Here is a 23,850-nt window from a genome sequence, read left to right as displayed (position 1 = left end):
TATCCATCGCCATTATAATCATCAAAATTTCCCAATGATAAATGCCAAATGGTTAACGTTGCGAAAATAACTTGTTTTCTATTGCCAGTTTCAAAGAAGACCCGTAAACCGGTGGGAGAAGTTGCTCATCTTTTGCGAAGCGAGCTTCTCCTTGATCTCTGCGGTCGACACATGTCATTGTTTATTGCCTGCGACTAAAACTAAATGTCTATCTGGTCGGCCTTCACCCGGTTAACATTGCTCTCTCATCGAAAACTCACACTGAGAAAAATCGTTTGATTGTACCAACAAGATGTATATGATTGAAGACACTTTGGTTAAATCAAACAAGAATTTCTAGTTATCATGATAAGACTCGATTTTTTATAACTACACTGTAAAAAATGTTTGTGTAAATTTACAACTATTATAGTGGGTAATATTGAGACCAACTATTAAAGGTGTATATTTGCATATATAATAAATTTACATTTCACAGATAAAATTATTATCTACATTTTGTATATGTATTTATACAATTTCACATATTAAATTTAATTTAAAATTACATACATAATTAATGTAACAATTACGCTTTTTATAACGAAAATATATAAATTCACGTACTTTTACAAAAATTTAGTTATTTTACTTTTTATAAATATAATGTGTAAATATTCGTTTATATTTGATAAAAAATTACAAGGTTAAAAGTATAATTTTTAAATTTTATATAAATGTTACAAAAAATTGTACATTTACATAAAATCCAAAAATTACACTTGTAACCTTGTAATTTCTCATAAAATATAAACGAATATTTACACAATAAAAAAACTAATTTTTGTAAAAGTACATGAATTTATATATTTTCTTGATAAATAGCGTAATTGTTACACTGATTATATATGTAATTTTATATACTTTTGTTACATTGTATAATTGAAGACACTTTGGTTAAATCAAACAAGAATTTCTAGTTATCATGATAAGACTCGATTTTTTATAACTAGAACGTTTATTAATAGATTTTACTATAAGGATCTCGTTAGTATTATATTTTCTGGTTGGATCTATAAAATTTCTTGTTACATTAATTTCTTTGCTTGCTTCTTAACTTAATTCGTATTCAATATTTGCCATGAAATGTATATAAAGAACTAGTATTAACATTAAATCCAAAGTATATTTTTTTCTCTTACAAGCAGTGCCGGAAAGAGGACGCTAGCTCTCTGATTGTGTGTGTTTGAGCTGCATCCTCTTCTTGCGTCGTATACGAAGTTTATCAGTTTAATTTCTAACAAACTGTACTTCAAATAATTTATTCAATAATCTGGATTGAATTCATCCAATAATCTTGTTGAAATTCAAAATATTAAACAGACTTTTGAGATTAGATGGAGAAAATTTTAGACGACTTGATGCTGGTAAGTTTAGTATTATTAACCAGAAAATTTGGTAAATTTAACAGGACGAAATTAATCAGATTCATTTGGTAATTCTTACAAAAATTCTGGTTCGTCCATTTTCCAACAGACATACTGGTTGAATCTACCAGAATTCTAATTGATACAACCAGATTTTTTTCTCAGTGCGCGAATTAAAAATTCAAAATTGATAAATTCAAATTTTTTAAATTTAAATTTGTTAGAAAAATAAAATTTATCACGATATGAAAAAAAATTTTGTAAGAGACTAGCATTTAGAGATTAAAAATAATCGCAAAATTTATGTCCTCAATTTTCATTGATAAATTTAAAATACTTTATATTTTAAAATTAAATATATTATTACACATACTATTAAGAATTCCTATAAATTAAATTCAATAAATTTTAAAATATTAAAGCGTGTGATAAATATTATTAAACTAATCATATATTAATTAATCATATATTAATTATTAACCAGAAAATTTGGTAAATTTAACAGGAAGAAATTAATCAGATTCACCTGGTAATTTCTACAAGAATTCTGGTTCGTCCATTTTCCAACAGACATACTGATCTACCAGAATTCTAATTAATGCGATCTTTTTTTTTTCAGTGCAGGTTCCACGAGTCGTCACATCTTACATGCCATGAAAAATCATCGTAAGATAGTCATATTCGCGAATAATGAACCGGCCGCGGAAATTTACCATTACAATGGCGACAGACGAAATGTAGGACAACACGGCGTTCCGTGTGTGTCGCGCACACATCTGAAAAATACAATTACCGGGATAATTGCTAGGGAATTAACGTGCAAGCGAGCGGACGAGGAGTATTAACGAGACGCGAAATAATTTAAGCCAGCTTCCCGCGTACGTCGAGCAGGGAAAAAGCACGTATTTTCCTCTCTCTTCTTTTTATTTTCTTCTCCTTTCCCCTTTTCGATTCGAAATACGATTCGTCTCTGCAAAGAGTATTCGCGAAATTCCAAGAATGTTCCATTCGCGCTTATCTCCAATGACGAAGCGGCAGCTATGTATATCCAGCATACATCCTCGTCGGCAAATTCTTATGATGTACTCCACCGATAGCGAGCCTCGTTGAGCGTTGGTGCGTTTAAAAATGCCGAGAGAGACGGGAGCGGCATATAGATTCTTATATATCCGTGCCAAGGATAATCGCACGAGTCCCGGCCATGTGGTTCCTCCGCGTGTACGAGGATCCCCTTATCTAACGCTCTTGTAAAGAGAGGCGAATGATTTACGAGCTTATCGGACCAATCCACCGCACTTTTTCGATCATATGCATCACACTGCATACACACACGAGCGTTACCCTTGTAGCATTTCCCTTGTACAGCGAGCGAATACTCGAGCGTGTACCACGAGGAAAAATTGTACCGTCAAAATTGTTTTATTCGGAAAGGTATCGGGGCGCCGGATATTTTCCGGATACTCCAGACGACATCCGCGACGAAGAGACGGATACTCCATCTCCGGTTCCGTCCACCTTTCCATATTACGGATAACAGGTGCGCTCTAGCATGCGCGAATTAAACCGTTTATATGCGGATTATGCATTTTGGACTTCTGCTTCGAGCACCCCGCCATAATCCGGCGCTAATCCGACGCTGCCCGCTTTAGTTGAGCCGCTTTCCGCGCATACGTTTCCCGCGTAAATCAACTAAATTTGATCCGCATTAGATATCGCATATACATGGTGTATTTGAAATGATGCACTAAACTTTAGGAGCGTATTCTAGAGATCAAAATAAGACTTTTTTTTCCTATGAATATATGGGGTCACAAATGAACCCGCCTCCGAGCTAAAATTCGAAAATGTGTGAAAACTAAACATCCACAACGCAAATATATTGACCAAACATCCACAACGCAAAATTTATTTATCTCTCAAGAGAGGGTAATAGGTAACGTCAAAACCATTTTTTCCTGAAATACAGCCAATTTTCAATTTTTTCCCCAAACTTTAGAGCTCGGAGGGGGATTCATTTGCGAATCCACACTAAGAAAAAACTCTGATTGCATTAATTACAAGTAGTATGTCTGTTGGAAAATGGACGAACCAGAATTCTTGTAGGAATTACCGGATGAATCTAATTAATTTCTTCCTATTAAATTTACCAAATTTTCTGATTAATAATACTAAACTCGCCAACACCAAGTCGTTCCAAATTTTTTCCATCTAATCTCAAAAATCTGTTTAATATTCTGAATTTCGACAAGATTATTGGATAAATTCAATCCAGATTATTGAATAAATTATTTTAAATTCAGTTTATTAGAAATTAAACTGATAAACAGTGATGCAAGAAGAGGATGCAGCTCAAACACACACAAGAGAGCTAGCGTCCTTTTTCTGGCACTACTGCTCGTAAGAGAAAAAAAAATATACTTTGGATTTAATGGTAATACTAGTTCTTTATATACATTTCATGACAAATATTGAATACGAGTTAAGTTAAGAAGCAAGCAAAGAAATTAATGTAACAAGAAATTTTAGATCCAACCAGAAAATACTAACTAAATCCTTATAGTAAAATCTATTAAACGTTCTAGTTTTAAAAAATCGAGTCTTATCGTGATAACTAGAAATTCTTGTTTGATTTAACTAAAATGCCTTCAATCATATACGTCTTGTTGATACAATCCAACGATTTTTCTCAGTGTACAATTGCAATATATTATTATATTAAAATATATTGATAAATTATATTGAAAAAAAGTATTGATAAATTATATTAAAATATATTGCAATTTATATTGAATTTATATTAAAATTTTTTTCAAACAAAGCCACACATACAGTTGAAAGATCCTTACATTCTCAAATTTCCTTAAAGCAGCAAAGAAATAAACGTTCTAGTTATAAAAAATCGAGTCTTATCGTGATAACTAGAAATTCTTGTTTGATTTAACTAAAATGCCTTCAATCATATACGTCTTGTTGGTACAATCAAACGATTTTTCTCAATGCATGTTCATAGGAGAAAAAAGTCTGACCTCTAGAATATGCTCCTAAAGTTTAGTGCATCATTTCAGATACACCCTGTATAACGCAAATATGAATGCCTAAACTGGCGATATCTCGATAATACCATACCTCAGCGAGTCCTAATGCCCGACATCTCCCACGCAAAAGAGAAGGTAATTAGAAACCCATACGTGTACAAAACACGGAGATAATCCTGCTTGGCAGTGGAGTAACATGTCGATAGCAATGATACATAGCATTTTGTGCGCGGGCGAAACAAGCTCTTAAGCCGATATAACTCGGAAATTCCCCAAATTAGACCCAATCTCATTTGCGCGCGCTCGGGCAAGGCACGCCAAATTCCCGGAGCTCTTCTGAAATCAAAGTAAATTCCGGTCGAAGCTAACCTGGATTTATTCGGGAGGGGAAGGAGAAGGGACCAATAGGCTTCGTTAAATATGTACATCGGGCTCTCTCGACATCGGTCGAAATTCCGACCTCGATAAACAAGCTTCCGCTGAGGAAAAAAAAAGTGGATTAAGCATCAAGAGAATCCGACTGTACGCGTCGAACGCCGTGTTAATAAATAAAAAAAAACGTTGCCTTTTATTAAATAATAAACGTAGCACTTTAGTGTTATGAAATGCCATTTTAAAAATGCACCACCAATTTACCGAACATTGTTTGGGGAAAAAAATTAAAAAAGAAAAAATAATAAAAAATGAAAGAGAAGAATAGCGAAGGGAGAAAAACCTGCCGGAAATATAGTATCCGTTTTTTACGCGTCGCGCAAGATTGCGTTTCCGCGGTTAAATAAGTAGCAAGGTATCATAATAGAGATGCGAAACTCGTCTAACGCTCTCGCGCGAGCGCGACTTTGCCTTCGTTTTATTCCGCATCTCGACGCCAATTTGATCCCCTCCCACCGCGATTCAATCGAACTTTCGTCGCAAAGTGGAAACGCCGCTTTTCTCACGATATTCGCGATCTCGCAACTCCGCGAGAATTCCGGATAAGCCCTCTTCGCGGTGACGGAAGTCAATCGCGATCAAAGGCGGCTGCTTCCGGTAAGGTTGCACAAGACCCAAGACAAGACAATATTCGTAAAAATATTGTATTGGTATTGAAAATTTTGAAAAAATTAAATCTTGTCTTGGTCTTGAGTGAATATTGGTAGCAAAAATCTCGTCTTGTATTGTCTTGTCTCGATTTTATTAACCATTTTTTATCTAATATTGAAAAATTATTTAAATAATATTTAACATAATTTTTGTAATATAATTTGAAATAATTATTACTATTGTATTATATTTTAATTATAATTATTACTATGTAATCGATATAAATGCCGTCTATTTACATAAAAAAATATTTACTGTTTCATGAAAAACAGAAATTAATAACTATTTACAAGCTCCAAGGGAATGTGCAGATATAAATATTTTGGAGTGATAAAAAAATCAGGTTCATATTTATCCCATATTGTCAAAAATGACTCGAGACATTTTAAGTTCAACTGCTTCGTCCGTGCTAGTAGAAAGACTTTTCTCAATAGGAACTCTGACTATGTTAAAAAATAGAACCAGATTACAAAATAAATCTTTAAAAGCACTTATGTGCATCAATTCCTGGGTGAAATGCTCTTTAATGTCTAAAATTTGCGAGTATAATTTCTAATTTATAAAAATGTTATATTGTATTAATATAAAATATTTTTAAATTTATTAATATAAATGTTTTTATTGAACAAAATTTTGTTAAATTCGTATATAGTGATTTTTTTTTCATTTACAAATATAAATATTTTAGTTTCTTTGAGAACTAGTAATCTTGACAAGACTAATAATCTTGACAGTCTTAGTCTTGGTATTGTCTTGATAACTAATTAAAAATCTTGTCTTGATCTTGTCTTGAAATTCAAGACAAGACAAGACAATATCAAGACTAATCTTGGTATCTCGTGCAACCCTAGCTTCCGGAACGGCGGCCGAACATTTTTTCTGCATCACATACCTATGGACGACGTTGGCCAGGAGGTCGTTGTGTCGTAATCTGTAATCGACGTCCACCTTTTGATAGTTGACCGTCAGAGTGCCGGCGCGTATGCACCTCTCGTATTCCTCGGCTGGGTGGGCGCGGAATTCCCTCGCGAACACCTCCAGGATCTTCTCGCCGACCCATCGACCTTTTGTGAATGTCGTGAAAGTGAAGTAATACGGGTATACCTTACGGAGACCTGGAACATACACGGCGCACGGGAGACCGGCGTTAGGACCGATAAGAGAAAACGATAACTATCGTTGATTCCTTTATAAGTCGCCTTTAAATGTCATGGGGGCTTAATGGGCTATATTACGTTATGTTACGAAACCTAGTCGCGCGCGACGATGTGCAAGAGACCTCTTGCAATTAATAGGAGATTAAGCAGTCAGGTAGCATAAAATGAATGCGCGAGGAATTACTCGAGAATATACAGGGTGTTTCATAAGTGGTGGGCAAAATTTCAGGAATGGATTCCTCATGCTTGGAGAAGAAAAAAACGTTAATCAACATGGGTCCGGAAATTAGTTTTTCAGTTATTAAGATTTTTGTAATACAAAATTTTGTCTCATTTCTCGTCTTAGAAGTTTTTTTACACACTGAGAAAAATCGTTTGATTGTACCAACAAGACGTATATGATTGAAGGTATTTTGGTTAAATCAAACAAGAATTTCTAGTTCATGATAAGATTCGATTTTTTATAATTAGAATGTTTAATAGAATCAATTCAATTATCAATCAATTTAATTAAATCAAATAAGAATTCAGGTCAAATCAATTATCAATCAATTTAATTAAATCGAACAAGAATTTCTAGTATTATGATAAAACTCGATTTTTTATAATTAGAACGTTTAATAGATTTTACTATAAGAATTTGGTTAGTATTTTCTCATTGGATCTATAAAATTTCTAATTACATTAATTTCTTTGCTTCTTAACTTAACTCGTATTCAATATTTGCCATGAAATGTATATAAAGAACTAGTATTAATGTTAAATCCAAAATATATTTTTTTTCTCTTACAAGCAGTAGTGTAGAAAGAGGACTCTCTGATTGTGTGTGTTTGAACTGCATCCTCTTCTTGCATCACTGTTTATCAGTTTAATTTCTAACAAACTGAACTTAAAATAATTTATTCAATAATTTGGATTGAATTTTTCCAATAATCTTGTTGAAATTCAGAATATTAAACAGATTTTTGAGATTAGATGGAAACAATTTTAGACGACTTGGTGCTGGGGAGTTTAATATTATTAACCAGAAAATTTGAGAAATTTAACAGGAAGAAATTAATCAGATTCACCTGGTAATTCCTACAAGAATTCTGGTTCGTCCATTTTCCAACAGACATACTGTTTGAATCTATCACAATTTTAATTAATACAATCAGATTTTTTTCTCAGTGCAGGCATCAACAATGTTTTTCAAGTTCGGCGGCCTGAAAAACATTGTTGATGTCTATAAAAGGCCTTTTAAGACGAGAAATGAGACAAAATTTTGTATTACAAAAATCTTAATAACTCAAAAACTAATCATTTCTGGACCTATATTAATTAATTTTTTTTCTTCTCTAAGCATGAGGAATCCATTCCTGAAATTTTGCCCACCACTTATGAAACAGCCTGTATACAGAGTGTCCCGTAAGACTAACTATCTACGTAGATATTATTATATTCCTTGCGAAAAAAATAAACTTTTTTCTTCTCTAACACAATTCGAGAAATACATCATTTTCGAAATATTTCATTTTTACATACGACATATGCATTCGCTGTTTCTTGATATAAATAATAATTTTCTTAATAAATTTAATAATTAATAAGTTTCTTCGTATAAATAATAATTTGTATATAAAGTTTGGTAAATCTGTTATAATTAAATTTAATATTTAATAATATTGTTACTTTTAAACGCTTTTTAATCAAATACAAAGAAATTTTAAGTTGATATAAAACAAATTATCTTATAAGCAAAGTATCTATCTGACAAAGATTTGATAAAATTTTTAAAAGTTCCCCCTCTAAATTATTTAACACTACGTATTGCATAGTGTTAATAAAAAGGAAATGAATGATAATTTTTATAACAATTTTATTATCGATAAAAGGACGACATCAAAAATAAGATGTTTCGAAAACGATTCCGGAAATATTAATAAAAATGTTTATTTTTAAAAGGAATAGACAAGTAATATGGTAGCATTGAGTCACATTAGAGAGAGTTAATTAAAGTCGTTACAATTATTTGCTAATCTATTACCGTCAATCGTGTCGCTCCAAGAATGATTGCTTTTGCGAACAAAATTTACGTCAAGATTAACATAAAATCGATCGCATCCTTCTCTCTCGTAGTCTCCAATAAAAGGACAAAAAAAGATGGAGAAAAAGAAGAAAAGCGTATATTTAAATTTCTGGAACATCCTGTTACTCGGATAGCAATTGACTTGGAAATTCGTCCTTTAAACATTCCCTTACGCAATGAGAGTCCACGATATATATATTTCCGTGGATATTTCATTTTTCCTTCCTCATATTAAGTGGAAATTAATCCGTCGAGCCTCCGTTAAATCTTCAAACGAGATTCTCGCCCTAAGAGGAAAGCGAAGCGAACGGCAGCTTGATTAATATGCCAGGATAAGAGGAACAATTTTCTCAATTTTCGCGCGCGAGAAGATTCTCGACGAGAGGTTAATGAAAGATATACAGCGCTTTATAAATTCATGCGTGCCACGTCGCTCTCACGCGCGTTTCATACAATAATTTGACATAATTAAAAATTACGCTCTTGGACACTCAACGCGCCCCCCTTCGACGCTCTTAGCTTCGTGTTGTTCCACGCTAATATCATTGTCAGCATCAATATTTGAACGAATAAAGTCGAATGGATCGGAAGGAACGTTCCTTAAGCTCGTCGTAACAATTTAAGGATGTATTGGACGGACCGTCTATCTCAAAAGATAATCGAAAGTATCAAAAAATTAAAGTTGGGCAGAATACGAATTCTAATTGATGAAAAATTTTTTAAAAATCACGAAATCATACTTCAAAGTATTCTTTAATATAAATAAGTCTTAATTTCCAAGAAAATGTTGCCACGTTTTATCATCAATATTGCGTCAAACCGATAATCATAGTTCTTTTTTAATAATAATTTCAAAACGAGCAAATAAATCGTTTTAAAACTTTGTGGGAACATTTTTACATGTATGAAGAATATAATATTACAAAATGAAATTTTTATCACTGTCTTTTTATAGTTTATGAATAATTTATTATCTTTTTTTTAAATGTTTACATAAGATTCTATGTTAAAATCGCAAAATTCAAAAATTAATAACTTTTAAAGGAGCAAGTAAAAAAATTTGAAATAATTCATGACGATTTAGAATGTTATTAAGAATGTTAAATTAAAAATTCACGGCGATCTCATTGATTGTAATATATCTCCAATACATCCTTAAAGATGTATTGGACGGACCGTCTATCTCAAAAGTTAATCCAAAGTATCAAAAAATTAAAGTTGGGCAGAATACGAATTCTAATTGATGAAAAATTTTTTAAAAATCACGAAATCATACTTCAAAGTATTCTTTAATATAAATAAGTCTTAATTTCCAAGAAAAGGTTGCCACGTTTTATCATCAATATTGCGTCAAATCGATAATCATAGTTCTTTTTTAATAATAATTTCAAAACGAGCAAATAAATCGTTTTAAAACTTTGTGGGAACATTTTTACATATATGAAGAATATAATATTACAAAATGAAATCTTTATCATTGTTTTTTTTTATAGTTCGAATAATTTATTACCTGTCTCTTGCACGTTTACATAAGATCCCATGTTAAAATCGCAAAATTCAAAAATGAATAACTTTTAAAGGAGCAAGTAAAAAAATTTGAAATAATTCATGACGATTTAGAATGTTATTAAGAATGTTAAATTAAAAATTCACGGCGATCTCATTAATTGTAATATATCTCCAATACATCCTTAAGAGAAATACTCGTGAGAATTTCACGACATCAAAATGGCTTCCGTCATTGTCGCCGATCGCTCGGAGGGTAGTTTCGCCATTTCAAATACACCGTCTCACTTGAGCAAGTCCTTCGCTTTGGCACTCGCGTCGAGCAACTCCCCCCGCTGTTTCTCGACCAACGGAAGAAGAACATAAATACCGAAGGGAGGCTTGATTAATGTCCTGCCGCGCGTCTAGTCGAGTCAAAGACGCTTTTTCCGATTTTGTATCGCTAGAACACGTCATTTAAGAAACAATCTTTCCCGTAGGGAATTAATGAACGTCTGACATTTAAAATGAAAAAAAAGCGCACAATTACTCGACGCTTTACATCGCATAAACGTTACGTTGGACAAAAAAAAAGATATATTTTTATCAAACTGTGCGTTTTTATTTTTCTCGACGAAGGGAATTGTATTACCATGATTTTTAACTGTATATAGAGAGTGTCACTTAATTGGCGTATACTATTTATATAGCGATAAAGTCCTGAACCATTTTTTTCTATAATGAAAAAATGTGAAACCACTTTTTTGAAACCATTTTTTTTTTAAACCATTTTTTTCTTCTATAATAAAACTTTATTTTGCATTAAAAATCATATTTCTTCTGTTAAAAGCGTTTCATTAAAGAAAATTTCGTCAAGAAGGCTAAATTGGCTAAAAAAACCTGACGTACTGGAGGGGAAATTTTGCGGCCAGATTCATTTACAGTGTCACAAAATCTATCAGATTCATCTACTACTTTTTGTAACTGACAAAAGCTCAAATTTCTCTCGCAGGCCTGTGTTATTAATACGCTCCTGAGTAGAAGAACAGTATAAATACAAGCTTCAAACTTTTATTATCAGTTTATGCAATTTTGTTAAATTGGCTTATGCATCTGTTTAACGAGATTTACAATTCTATTTTAATCATGTGAGGTATGTGTTTTCATTGATCGTTGCACCACATAGAATCTATCCGGTAATTTTTATAAAATTTGTATAAAACAAAATTCTATTGCAATATTTAATATCACAATTAGTATAAAACGATATATGATTTTAACACAAATCAAGAAACATCAAGACGGTTAAGAAATGATATTCATTATTATATTGATATTATCTATGTTTATTTTATTGATATATAATTATTATGTGTATTATAAAAAATATGAGCGACTTCTTAATCTTATGGGACCATCGGGTTTTCCGATTATTGGCAATGCGCTCCAATTGTATGTGTCAACAGGTACGTACAAAATTTCTAATCCATTTACATTAATTGATAAAGGAAATCTGTGTCATGTATACAAGCAAAAATTTATAAATCGTTTATTCTAAAACATATTTATTAAGATTATTACATGCAGATTACTTCTCTTTGCAATTTGTAATCTATTATTTTCTTTATTATTATTTATCTGTTTTCAACGTATTTGAATACATGTGCACGTTAATATTAAAAATAAAATTAATCCCATGAAAATATTTGTGTGTATTGATATATACAATATAATATACTTTTCAGAGGAATTATGAAAGTTCTTATATAAATTATCTGATAAATATTATATTTTTAAACTCGGGTTGTTTTATATACATGTGATATTTATTCGTCATCCAGACGATTTAAAGATAATAAAAGAAATTTCATTTTCTGTACACATTACAATTGAATTAAATAGATTAAGGAGGCTTGCGATTCAAGAGAAATTATTACTGATAAAAAAATGTTTCTTAAAAACAATGAAAAGACAAATTGATACTCCATCAAGATTAGAATAAAATACAGAGATACAATTAATAAATTATTTGTGTATCTAAGATTTTAGTGATATAATAATAAATATTTCTTTCCATTTCCGATGCTTTTAGACGATACTGTGCAGTAACAAGCACATTGAAACAAGTTTTATATATGACATAAGTCATCCTTGGCTAAATACAGGTCTCGTCAATAGCGCAGGTAATAATATAATAAAATTAATATATGTCTAAGTACATACTTTTCTATTACAATTTGTTGCCGAGCTGTCCCCATTACAGAGAATCAAATAAAATGTTACAATTAGACTTGAATATTATCTTAAATGATGTATCTATACAATCTCTTTGTTATAAAAACTAATAAATTTGAAAGAAATTTGCAGGTAAGATATTGAAAGATAATTTTGCCGAGATGTATATATTGTCATAAATAGAATATTTTAAATAGACATATTTTTATTAATATTATATATTATATATTTTTATTAATTTATTTCTATTTACTAATTTACAAAAAGTTAATTACAAAATAATAATTATATCTATTTGATACTTGCAATTTTTCTTTCATAGCACAATGTTTAGCATTATTTTGTTTTTGTTTGAGCGATTAAGTGGCAGTCGCGGCAAAAGATGTTAACACTTGTATTCAATATATTGAATGAATTTATTGACATCTTGACCAAGCAGGCCGATTTCATGACAAAATGTTGAAATCATTGAAAGATATTGGAGGGACAGTTGTAAAGAATTTATTACTGTTTATTAGTGAACATATGTTAAACGCGACATGCGGTAAGGAGTTATTTCACATTTTTCTTATTTCTTTTATTTCTTATTTCACATTATGTGCAGGAATTTTATTATAAATGATTATAGCTTAAAATAAAAATAGAATAATGTTTCTACACGAAGTATTAATGTTACAAGTAAAGATAAATAATATCTGATATTATAAAATTATAAAAAAAAATTACTCGCAAAATATTTTCCTGAAAATAATCTTCAACAGTTTTATTTAAATGCACTTGTAGAAACTATCATGGGAGTTTCTCTGCAAAATCTTAACGAGTTCCAACAACAGTATCGAAATGCGATGCACGATATAACCGAATTAATGCTTTATAGATAATTAACGAATTAATGCTTTATAGGTAATTAACGAATATAGAATATAATTGTATAATCTTTTAACTTAAAATCCACATTTTTTAACTTATAATTTTAACTTTTAATCTATATATGCTCTTTCAATTTATGACTGTGATACATTACATTTTGAAAAATAAATAAATTAATGAATAATTATGTAAAAGTGGACTTAGTGAAAAACGTCACTTTGTTTATAAATCGACACTTTTCAATTAAAATCTATTGCATGTATCACTAAATGTTCGATTACATAATTGTTTGTAATCTTTAAAATATTAAAAATATCAGAAAAATTAAGAGAAAAATAAATTGTATCCAAAATTTGTAAAGAAATTATCTTTGGTCCAAAATGTATAACTAACATAAAAAATTTTTCAAAAATTCTACTTTTTTGTGACATACATAGATAAAAATTTCTTATATATTCTTTATAATCTATGATTATTAAAGATTAAACTGATTTCATAAGAGCTTTAATTAAGACTTTTATGCAATAAAATTATTGTAATTAAATCATCATTTTTGTTACGATATATTTTTCCTAGATATATTAGAATATTCGGAAGAGATTTAACCGTATTTAAAATAAATGTAAATATTTTGATTTATTAAGAATTTATTTCTATCTGTGTACTAAAAATCAGAATTGAGAAAATACACATTCATTATATTATTGATGACACAGGAGCGTCTGAGGGCTGAAGTCGATACTGTGATGCAAGAGAATGAAGGAAAACTTAACATGAGATCATTACAAAATTTATCATATTTAGACAGATGTTTAAAGGAAGCACTACGTTTGTATCCCAGCGTGGTTATGATATCACGCAAGCCTGAGAAGGATGTAAAATTACGTAATCAGTCATTATTTGTGGCATACATATATTTTTTAATATGTTACATAATATATATTATTCAATGTAAAATAAGATTAATTAGTATTTTAGGAATATAATATTGTTATATTTTATTTTTCTCAAAAAAATTCTTATTTTCGTGAACTTTGGTTCTTCAATTTTATAATAATTTTCAGAATCATATATCGTACTCGCTGGACCGACTATAATTCTTAATATCTACGGAGTTCACAGAGATCTCAATTTTTGGCCAAACCCAGATGTATTTGATCCGGACAGATTCTTACCCGAAAAGATAAAGAATCATCATTCTTATTGTTATATACCTTTCAGCGAAGGACCGAGAAATTGCATAGGTAAATTGATCGCGATTTTCGTTTCTCTTCGTATCGATAATTTATCATAAACTTCGAATTGTAGGTCAACGTTTCGGTTTGCTGATGATGAAAACTTTGATAGCTTCTGTGATACATAATTTTTACTTGAAACCTGTCGAGTATTTAAAAAATATTCGATTATTGTATGATATAATAATACGTCCTGCTCATCCGGTTCATATAAGATTTATCCCAATCTAAAGAAAACACACAGTTGCTTCGAAGAAAAAATATGGAATTGTTAATTGCAAATTACATATTTTTTCTTCAAAACAACTATGTGTTTTTTTTTACACCAATTGATTTCTCTCATTATTTTGTACATAAAAGTATTAAGGCAAGATAATCGAAAAATGAATATATTACTAGTTATATTACGGTTTATGTAAAATTAAGGAATGATTTCAAGCCTCATAACTCGGAAAGTACTTAATGAAAACTAACTTAATTATAGTGTTTTGGAAAGCTCTCGAGATGAACTATAAGAATATGCAAAAGCATATAGGGTCCCGTTTAAAAAGTTGGATGTGATCTTCATGTGACCTTCAAGTGACTCTTCAATGTCAAACTAATGACACCATCTTATGTCCCCCTTCCAGCCATACAACTTTTGTCTGAAACATTTTTTTTATAAATGCGTATTTTTCGAAGTGTCGGAATATTAATTTCCACACTTTTGGTAAACCCTGTATATCTCTCAGGCAGAATCGATAAGCATAATACGAACTTTCGGCTGAAGATGATTTATTTTTTCGATGACGACGAGAGGAAGTTTTCTATTCTTACGATACGCAAGGCCGTTTCTTTCCCTCCCTTTTTTGCTTGCTCTCATCTTTTTTCTTGCTTTCTTTCTTGCCCTTTTTTTGCCTTCCTTTTCTCCTCCTCCGTAATTTCGTTCCTTTTCTCTCCCTTTTATGCGCGAAGACGATTTCCTTCCGCTTCTCGAAAAGCTCTTGGCTAACCGACCGCGTCCGGACGGTTCTATTTCTGAAAGCTCAAGAGAGATCAATCGTTCCCTCAGTCGTGCGCGGCTACTTCTTTCGAGGCATTTCGATTGTCAAATGACCTCCCTCGTCTCTTGTCCCGAAGAGTAGCACACGAATAATACGCATCGTCGACGTTTCGGCGTGTCGAGGGCAATTTAATTAAAATAACGAGAATCTTTTCGTTGGTTGTTTATCCGGGATTTCCTCCATCGTTCTGTTCTCGATCTTACACAGGTCAGCTTTTGTCGGCTTATCCCCGATTTTTTCGCAGATGTGGACCGCGCGTGCGGTCCTTTGACGCGAATGTGTTTTTGCCCTTCGCTACCAATTTTCCTTCACCAACCACTCGAAAGATCTTTGTATAACGATCACGCTTCCGTTATTTCTGTTCCCGCAAGTACTCGACTTTGACTGGAATAAATTTATTCCTTCAGAAAAAGAGAGATATATACGTATATTATATACCGGGGGTGTGTCGGAAATGATGCACTAAACTTTAGGGGCGTATTCTAGAGGTCAAAATAAGAAAGTTCGAAAATGTGTGAAATTGACTAAACACCCGCAAATTTATTTATCTCTCAAGGGAGGGTGATAGGAAACGTCAAAACCTTTTTTTCTGAAATAGAGTCAATCAATAGATCAATTTTTAATTTTTTTCTCAAACTTTAAGGGCCTCTAGCTCTAGAGGGAAATTTGCGGACTCATGTTCATAGAAAAAAAAGTCTTATTTTGATCTCTAGAATACGCTCCTAAAGTGCATCATTTCAGATACACCCTGTATACAGGGTGTCACTTAATTGTGCCCACTATTTATATAACGATATTCCTCGTGGAAAACTGAGTCGAAAAGTCCTGAACCATTTTTTTTCTATAATGCTTAATAATATTGAATTTTGATTTATAAGATATTCTGTGTGAATATTTTCATGATTAAATATAATGTTTACATACATAATAATTTCTTCATATCAATGTTCTCATCAATATTAAACATATAATATGTATAACAATTTTTTTCGATTTTTGCATTACATCAACTTCTTACAATATCCGCTTTCAAACAACTGTTTTCATTACTTTCCGAGTTATGAGGCTTGAAATTCCTTAATTTTACATAAACCGTTATTTTTTAAACCGTTAATTTTACATAAATATTTTACTAGATATTTTATGGTTTATGTAAAATTGAAAAATTATTTCAAACCTCATAACTCGGAAAGTACTCAATGAAAAAATACTTTATTATAGTGTTTTGGAAAGCTTTTGAGGCAAGCTACAAGAATGTGCAAAAATTTGTAGGGTGTCTCATTTAAAAAGTTGAAGATGACCTTCACGTGATCTTCAGGTGACTTTACAAGATCAAACTAATGGCACCATCTTATATCCTCCTTCAAGCCATACAACTTTTGTCTGAAATATTTTTTTTTAATGCGTATTTTTCGAAACATTAAGGGATTTCCATACTTTAGGTAAACCCTGTATAACACGTGCCCAATTGCAATGTAAAAATATAAAAATTGACCGACGCGCAAACACAATTCTCCTCTTGATCCAATATAATAGTAATGAGAAAAAAATTCAATTAACGAGATCATAATATTACCGGATGGTATCGTTCGACGGTGTCGCAATTGACCGTAAAGTCGCTTTTCCCTCGGTTCGTTTATTTTCAGACGATGGCAAAGTCTGTCGGATCGACCGCGATCGTGGCTTAAAGTAATTACGATGCTATTACACACCAATGGGACACGACCGTCTTGCTCATTGCAGCGGGCCAGTAATTGCCCCCGATGTCGAGGTTGTTCCTGGGGCCCTCGACATCGTACCGTATACTTTGCTACCCCCTTTCTCGCTCTCTCCTCCTTCCATCCCTTCGAGTATCCCCGCGCGAGTCTTACCATTTTATTCCGTAACATCATCCGGATTCCATGCTCTCGGTTTTCCCGTCGATACTCGGCACGGAAAATCCGTCTCGCTACGCCCACGGAATTTCACCACGGAAATCTTTTTCCTTCGTCGACCCGAGATCTCCCGAGCTCTCGCATTGTCGACGTAAGATGTACATAGAAGTTGATTTTCGACCCGGAAGGATCAAACCATCTGATGCAAGCTTGTAATTTGAAAGGAAAGCTCTATTTTCCTCGACAACTTTGAAATACATAAAAATAGATAAAATCGTTCTATGACTGGTACACTGAGAAAAAAATCTGGTTGCATTAATTAGAATTCTGGTAGATTCAACCAGTATGTCTGTTGGAAAATGGACGAACCAAAATTCTTGAAGGAATTACCAGGTGAATCTGATTAATTTCTTCCTGTTAAATTTACCAAAAGTTTCTGGTTAATAATACTAAACTTGCCAGCACCAAGTCATGTAAAATTTTTTTCATCTACTCTCAAAAGTCTGTTTAATATTCGGAATTCCAACAAGATTATTGGATAAATTCAATCCAGATTATTGAATAAATTATTTTAAATTCAGTTTATTAGAAATTAAACTGATAAACAGTGATGCAAGAAGAGGGTACAGGTCAAACACAATAAGAGAGCTAGCGTACTCTTTCTCGCACTACTGCTCGTAAGAGAAAAAAAATATACTTTGGATTTAATGTTAATACTACTTCTTTATATACATTTCATGGCAAATATTGAATACGAGTTAAGTTAAGAAGCAAACAAGGAAATTAATGTAATACTGAGAAAAAAATCTGGTTGCATTAATTAGAATTCTGGTAGATTCAACCAGTATGTCTGTTAGAAGATGGACGAACCAAAATTCTTGTAGGAATTACCAGGTGAATCTGATTAATTTCTTCCTGTTAAATTTACCAAATTTTCTGATTAATAATACTAAACTCGCCAGCACCAAGTCATGTAAAATTTTTTCCATCTAATCTCAAAAGTCTGTTTAATATTCGGAATTCCAACAAGATTATTGGATAAATTCAATCCAGATTATTGAATAAATTATTTTAAATTCAGTTTATTAGAAATTAAACTGATAAACAGTGATGCAAGAAGAGGATACAGGTCAAACACAATAAGAGAGCTAGCGTACTCTTTCTCGCACCACTGCTCGTAAGAGAAAAAAAATATACTTTGGATTTAATGTTAATACTACTTCTTTATATACATTTCATGGCAAATATTGAATACGAGTTAAGTTAAGAAGCAAGCAAGGAAATTAATGTAATACTGAGAAAAAAATCTGGTTGCATTAATTAGAATTCTGGTAGATTCAACCAGTATGTCTGTTAGAAGATGGACGAACCAAAATTCTTGTAGGAATTACCAGGTGAATCTGATTAATTTCTTCCTGTTAAATTTACCAAATTTTCTGATTAATAATACTAAACTCGCCAGCACCAAGTCATGTAAAATTTTTTCCATCTAATCTCAAAAGTCTGTTTAATATTCGGAATTCCAACAAGATTATTGGATAAATTCAATCCAGATTATTGAATAAATTATTTTAAATTCAGTTTATTAGAAATTAAACTGATAAACAGTGATGCAAGAAGAGGATACAGGTCAAACACAATAAGAGAGCTAGCGTACTCTTTCTCGCACCACTGCTCGTAAGAGAAAAAAAATATACTTTGGATTTAATGTTAATACTACTTCTTTATATACATTTCATGGCAAATATTGAATACGAGTTAAGTTAAGAAGCAAGCAAGGAAATTAATGTAATACTGAGAAAAAAATCTGGTTGCATTAATTAGAATTCTGGTAGATTCAACCAGTATGTCTGTTAGAAGATGGACGAACCAAAATTCTTGTAGGAATTACCAGGTGAATCTGATTAATTTCTTGCTGTTAAATTTACCAAATTTTCTGATTAATAATACTAAACTCGCCAGCACCAAGTCATGTAAAATTTTTTCCATCTAATCTCAAAAGTCTGTTTAATATTCGGAATTCCAACAAGATTATTGGATAAATTCAATCCAGATTATTGAATAAATTATTTTAAATTCAAGTTATTAGAAATTAAACTGATAAACAGTGATGCAAGAAGAGGATACAGGTCAAACACACACAATAAGAGAGCTAGCGTCCTCTTTCTCGCACTACTGCTCGTAAGAGAAAAAAAATATACTTTGGATTTAACGTTAATACTACTTCTTTATATACATTTCGTGACAAATATTGAATACGAGTTAAGTTAAGAAGCAAGCAAAGAAATTAATGTAAGAAACAAGAAATTTTTATAGATCCAATAAAAAAATATCAATATAAATATCAATGTAATCAAATCCTTATAGTAATATCTATTAAACATTCTAGTTATAAAAAATCGAGTCTTATCACGATAACTAGAAATTCTTGTTTGATTTAACCAAAATGTCTTCAATCATATACGTCTTATTGGTACAATCAAACGATTTTTCTCGGTGTATATTTTATTCAATACCTTTTTAATAGTATCCTCTTTAATATTTGTTGCCCCGGCTAATTCCGAGATGGATTTTAATAAAATTAATTATAAAGGTCCTCGATATATCGAATAAAAGAAGTAAAATGAATATACGTTAGAGATTATACGTATAGTTAACCGCATTAAAATCCATTTCGTTTATTCCGGAAAAGCTCCGCGCTCTTTTATTTTAAAATATTGAATATATTATACATTATTTTAATATTGAATATATTGAATATATTATATATTATTTTAATCTCTTTTATTTTAATGTCATATTTAATATATTATTATATATTATTATTAAATATAAGAGAAATTATTTTCACGTATATAGATATATATATATATATATATATATATATATATATATATATAATTATACTTGACATATATTAAGCCAGCATCCAAAAGTCAAATCCATTACTCGAATTTCCGATTTCCCGGAATGAAATCCCGTATTATACTTTATATATAATATATACTCAAACTCCGATCTAATATTAAGTGCTATCGTATCGAAGGAACAGTACTAATTTTGTACAAAATAGAGTGATTCCTGATATCGATTATCGACCGTGCCTCTGGAAAGTCGGAGGGAACAAAGCTGCCGTTGCTGTCGTCGTGAGTCACCTCACGAGGGTTGCCTGAGAGGAGGGAATCCGAAGGGGTGACCCAAGCCCCAACATCTCGCCCATTTGGAACGACGCCTTGTTTTACGAGTAGTAAACCAATGGCGGTGTCGTCATGCGGGCTGCTTTGGGTTTCATTCGCTATCGACCGTCCGCGCACAACACATGTGCTTATGTACGCACGGCCGCTTTTACAGCGGGAGTAAACACCATCCCCCGAGTTGCAACTCGACTCGCTTTTTCTACCGCTCTTTTTCCCCTCGCGACTTCGTTCAGGTACTTTGCATAGATCATCGCGATAAGGCGACGCTCTCTCTCGCGTTTTCTTTATTAAATTATGTAAACGTAATAGATATAATTTTTTCTATCATTCCGTTTCATACAAATTTATATGTAATATATATATATATATAATATAAATATATAATAATATAAATATATAATATATATAATATAAATATATAATATAATATATAATATAAATATATAACTATATAATATAAATATATATATATATATATATATATAATATAAAAATCTTTAAGATATTATACTACTGTAAATAGTTGTATTTAAATAGAATCATGATGTATATATAGTATACCGAATTAATTAGAATGCAAAAGATTGCGAGCAAGCGCGTTTAATCCTTTTAAAAATTAAAACTTTTAAATCCCCTTTTTTACTACGATGTTAATAATATATAATGGTATCCTCCGGCGCTTAGCATTCTAATTTACATGATAAATTAGCCGATAAAATTTATTTATCCTCCGCGTAGATTTTATTTATTTAACTATTATTGCGTGAATAATTCACGAGCAGTCGAAACACGATCGAAGGACCTCATGCCCGAAGGTCCTATGGGAGAAATCCAACGAAAATAATCGTCCGTTCTTGTGAAATTCATGAACGGTGCGATGTGAGAGGCAGCTGGGTATCGCTAAATATTTGACAACGAATTTTATTGAGGAGTTGTCGTAAATATCAACTTTGTCCCTTTCACGAAAAAAACGTTTTCATTTGATAACCTTGTATGATCTAAATATAGAATTCTGTGCATTATAATTCTGCGCATTATCGTACTTCCAGTATCCAAATTCGTGCATTGAGTGAAACGTAAGCTGCGAATGATTCTATATACAGGGTGTATCTGAAATGATACACTAAACTTTAGAAGCGTACTCTAGAGGTCAAAATCAGACTTTTTTTTCTTATGAACATGCACAGAGAAAAATATCATTCTACTGCCAAAAGAAGCGATTACTCAGTTTATTTTTCTTTTTTTAAGTAATAGTTTCCTTCAATGAATATATTCTTGATAATAATCTTCAATTATACTCATCACAAGTGTTGGAAAATCTCATTATCATGTACTCAAAAGAAGAAATTATTTTCTCTTCAAGAATAATGTAAAGTTGTATCAAAAACGAATCAAACTTACTTTACGTCAACTCTTGTAATAAGCAAACCAAATTTTTGTTTTAATTTAATATTCTTGACTAAAATACTGCACTTACTAAAATTCAGAATATATTCAATTAAATTTAATGCTTGTGGTAAACCTATGATATATTTGCGGATATACAAACTTATGATATACTTAAAATAAAGAATATTTACTTGAATATAGTATACATTTTTCTCTGTGTGGGTCCACAAATGAATCCTTTCCGAGCTAAAATTGGAAAATGTGTGAAATTAATCAAACACCTGCAATGCAAATTTATTTATCTCTCAAGAGAGGATGATAGGTAACGTCAAAACCTTTTTTTTCTGAAATACAGCCAATTTTCAATTTTTTCCCCAAACTTTAGAGGCCTCTAGCTCGGAGAAGGGTTCATTTGCAGAGCCATGTTCATAAGGGAAAAAAGCCTTATTTTAACCTCAGAATACGCTCCTAAAGTTTAGTGCATCATTTCAGATATACCCTGTATATACATATAAACGATCTTTAAATTATTATTACAGAATATAACTCACGCTCGTAACACATGCCTCTGCATATTTCAACTCGCGTTGAAAGATTTTTTCCCTTTAAATTCCGCGTATATTTTTTAATACGTAATATATGTATATATATATATATATATGTATATATATACTTCCTATATTTCACAGGAGAAAAAGCGAACTTTTTGTAAAATTAATCTGTTTATAAAACGCCATATCTGCCACATCTAAAGCAGGCCAAAAAATTGTTTGAATGCTTAGGCTTTTTACAAAAAGAAGCTTAATTCATGAAAGCGCGCGTATGTGTATGTGTATACACGATTTTACCGATTCAATTTTATTTCATATAGTACAAAAATCTATCCATTTATTTATCACATATCTCGTGAAAATCGAGCGGCGTACGGCACATCCACCTGTCACATTCTTATTCCGTGTGGCATTCGAACAGCCGAACAAACGCCAATAATAAAATATGACTTAAATCGGTCCGCGATTCTACCCTCGAAATACCGTATCGATCTCCCTTTCACATCATATATATATATATATATATATATATATATATATATATATATATGGGGGTACATATATATATATATATATATATATATATATATATATACAGGGTGTATTTTAAAAAGCTCCCATTAAGCAAATAGCGTTATTCCTGATTAAAAACCGAGTCGAAAAGTCCTGAACCATTTGTTTTCCATAATGCTTAATAAAGCAGTAATTAATGAGTAAAGTCGCGCCAATAAAAAGACAAATATCCTCATTATTAACATATGAAGATTTGGATAAACAAAAAAATAAACTGTCTTGTGTTAATTTTTAAACAATTCATCTTTTCAGAAATCTTTTTAATATCTTTAATACTTAAATCTGATTAATTATTTAATGAATCTTGGAAAAAAAATGGTTCAGGACTTTTCGACTCAATTTTTAATCAGGAATGACGCTCTTTGCTTAGTGGAAGCTTTTAAAGATATATCCTGTATATATATACAGGGTGTTCCATAAGTAGTGGGCAAAATTTCAGGAATGAATTCCTCATGCTTAGAGAAGAAAAAAAAAGTTAATCAACATAGGTCCGGAGGAAATGATTAGTTTTTGAGTTATTAAGATTTTTGTAATACAAAATTTTGTCTTATTTCTCGTCTTAGAAGTCCTTTTACAGGCATCAATAATGTTTTTCAAGTTCGGCGGCCTGAAAAACATTGTTAATGCCTGTAAAAGGACTTCTAAGACG

General features: G+C 31.3%; 1 protein-coding gene across 1 annotated transcript in view; it reads right to left on the bottom strand.

Annotated features, from left to right (window-relative positions):
- The window catches only part of LOC105254334 (RNA pseudouridylate synthase domain-containing protein 2), a 161,832-nt gene that overhangs the window by 27,706 nt on the left and 110,276 nt on the right, over positions 1-23,850 (bottom strand). Inside the window, exon 4 of the mRNA XM_025410793.1 lies at positions 6,417-6,639. Within this exon, the coding sequence (XP_025266578.1) occupies positions 6,417-6,639 (223 nt within the window). The remainder of the gene's footprint in view (positions 1-6,416; positions 6,640-23,850) is intronic.

The sequence above is a fragment of the Camponotus floridanus genome, unplaced genomic scaffold (genome assembly GCF_003227725.1).
Source record: "Camponotus floridanus strain SB8 unplaced genomic scaffold, Cflo_v7.5 scaffold35, whole genome shotgun sequence".
Lineage (NCBI taxonomy): Eukaryota > Metazoa > Arthropoda > Insecta > Hymenoptera > Formicidae > Camponotus > Camponotus floridanus.
The sequence above is the reverse complement of the archived record's forward strand: the minus strand, read 5'-3'. Positions and strand labels throughout refer to the sequence as shown.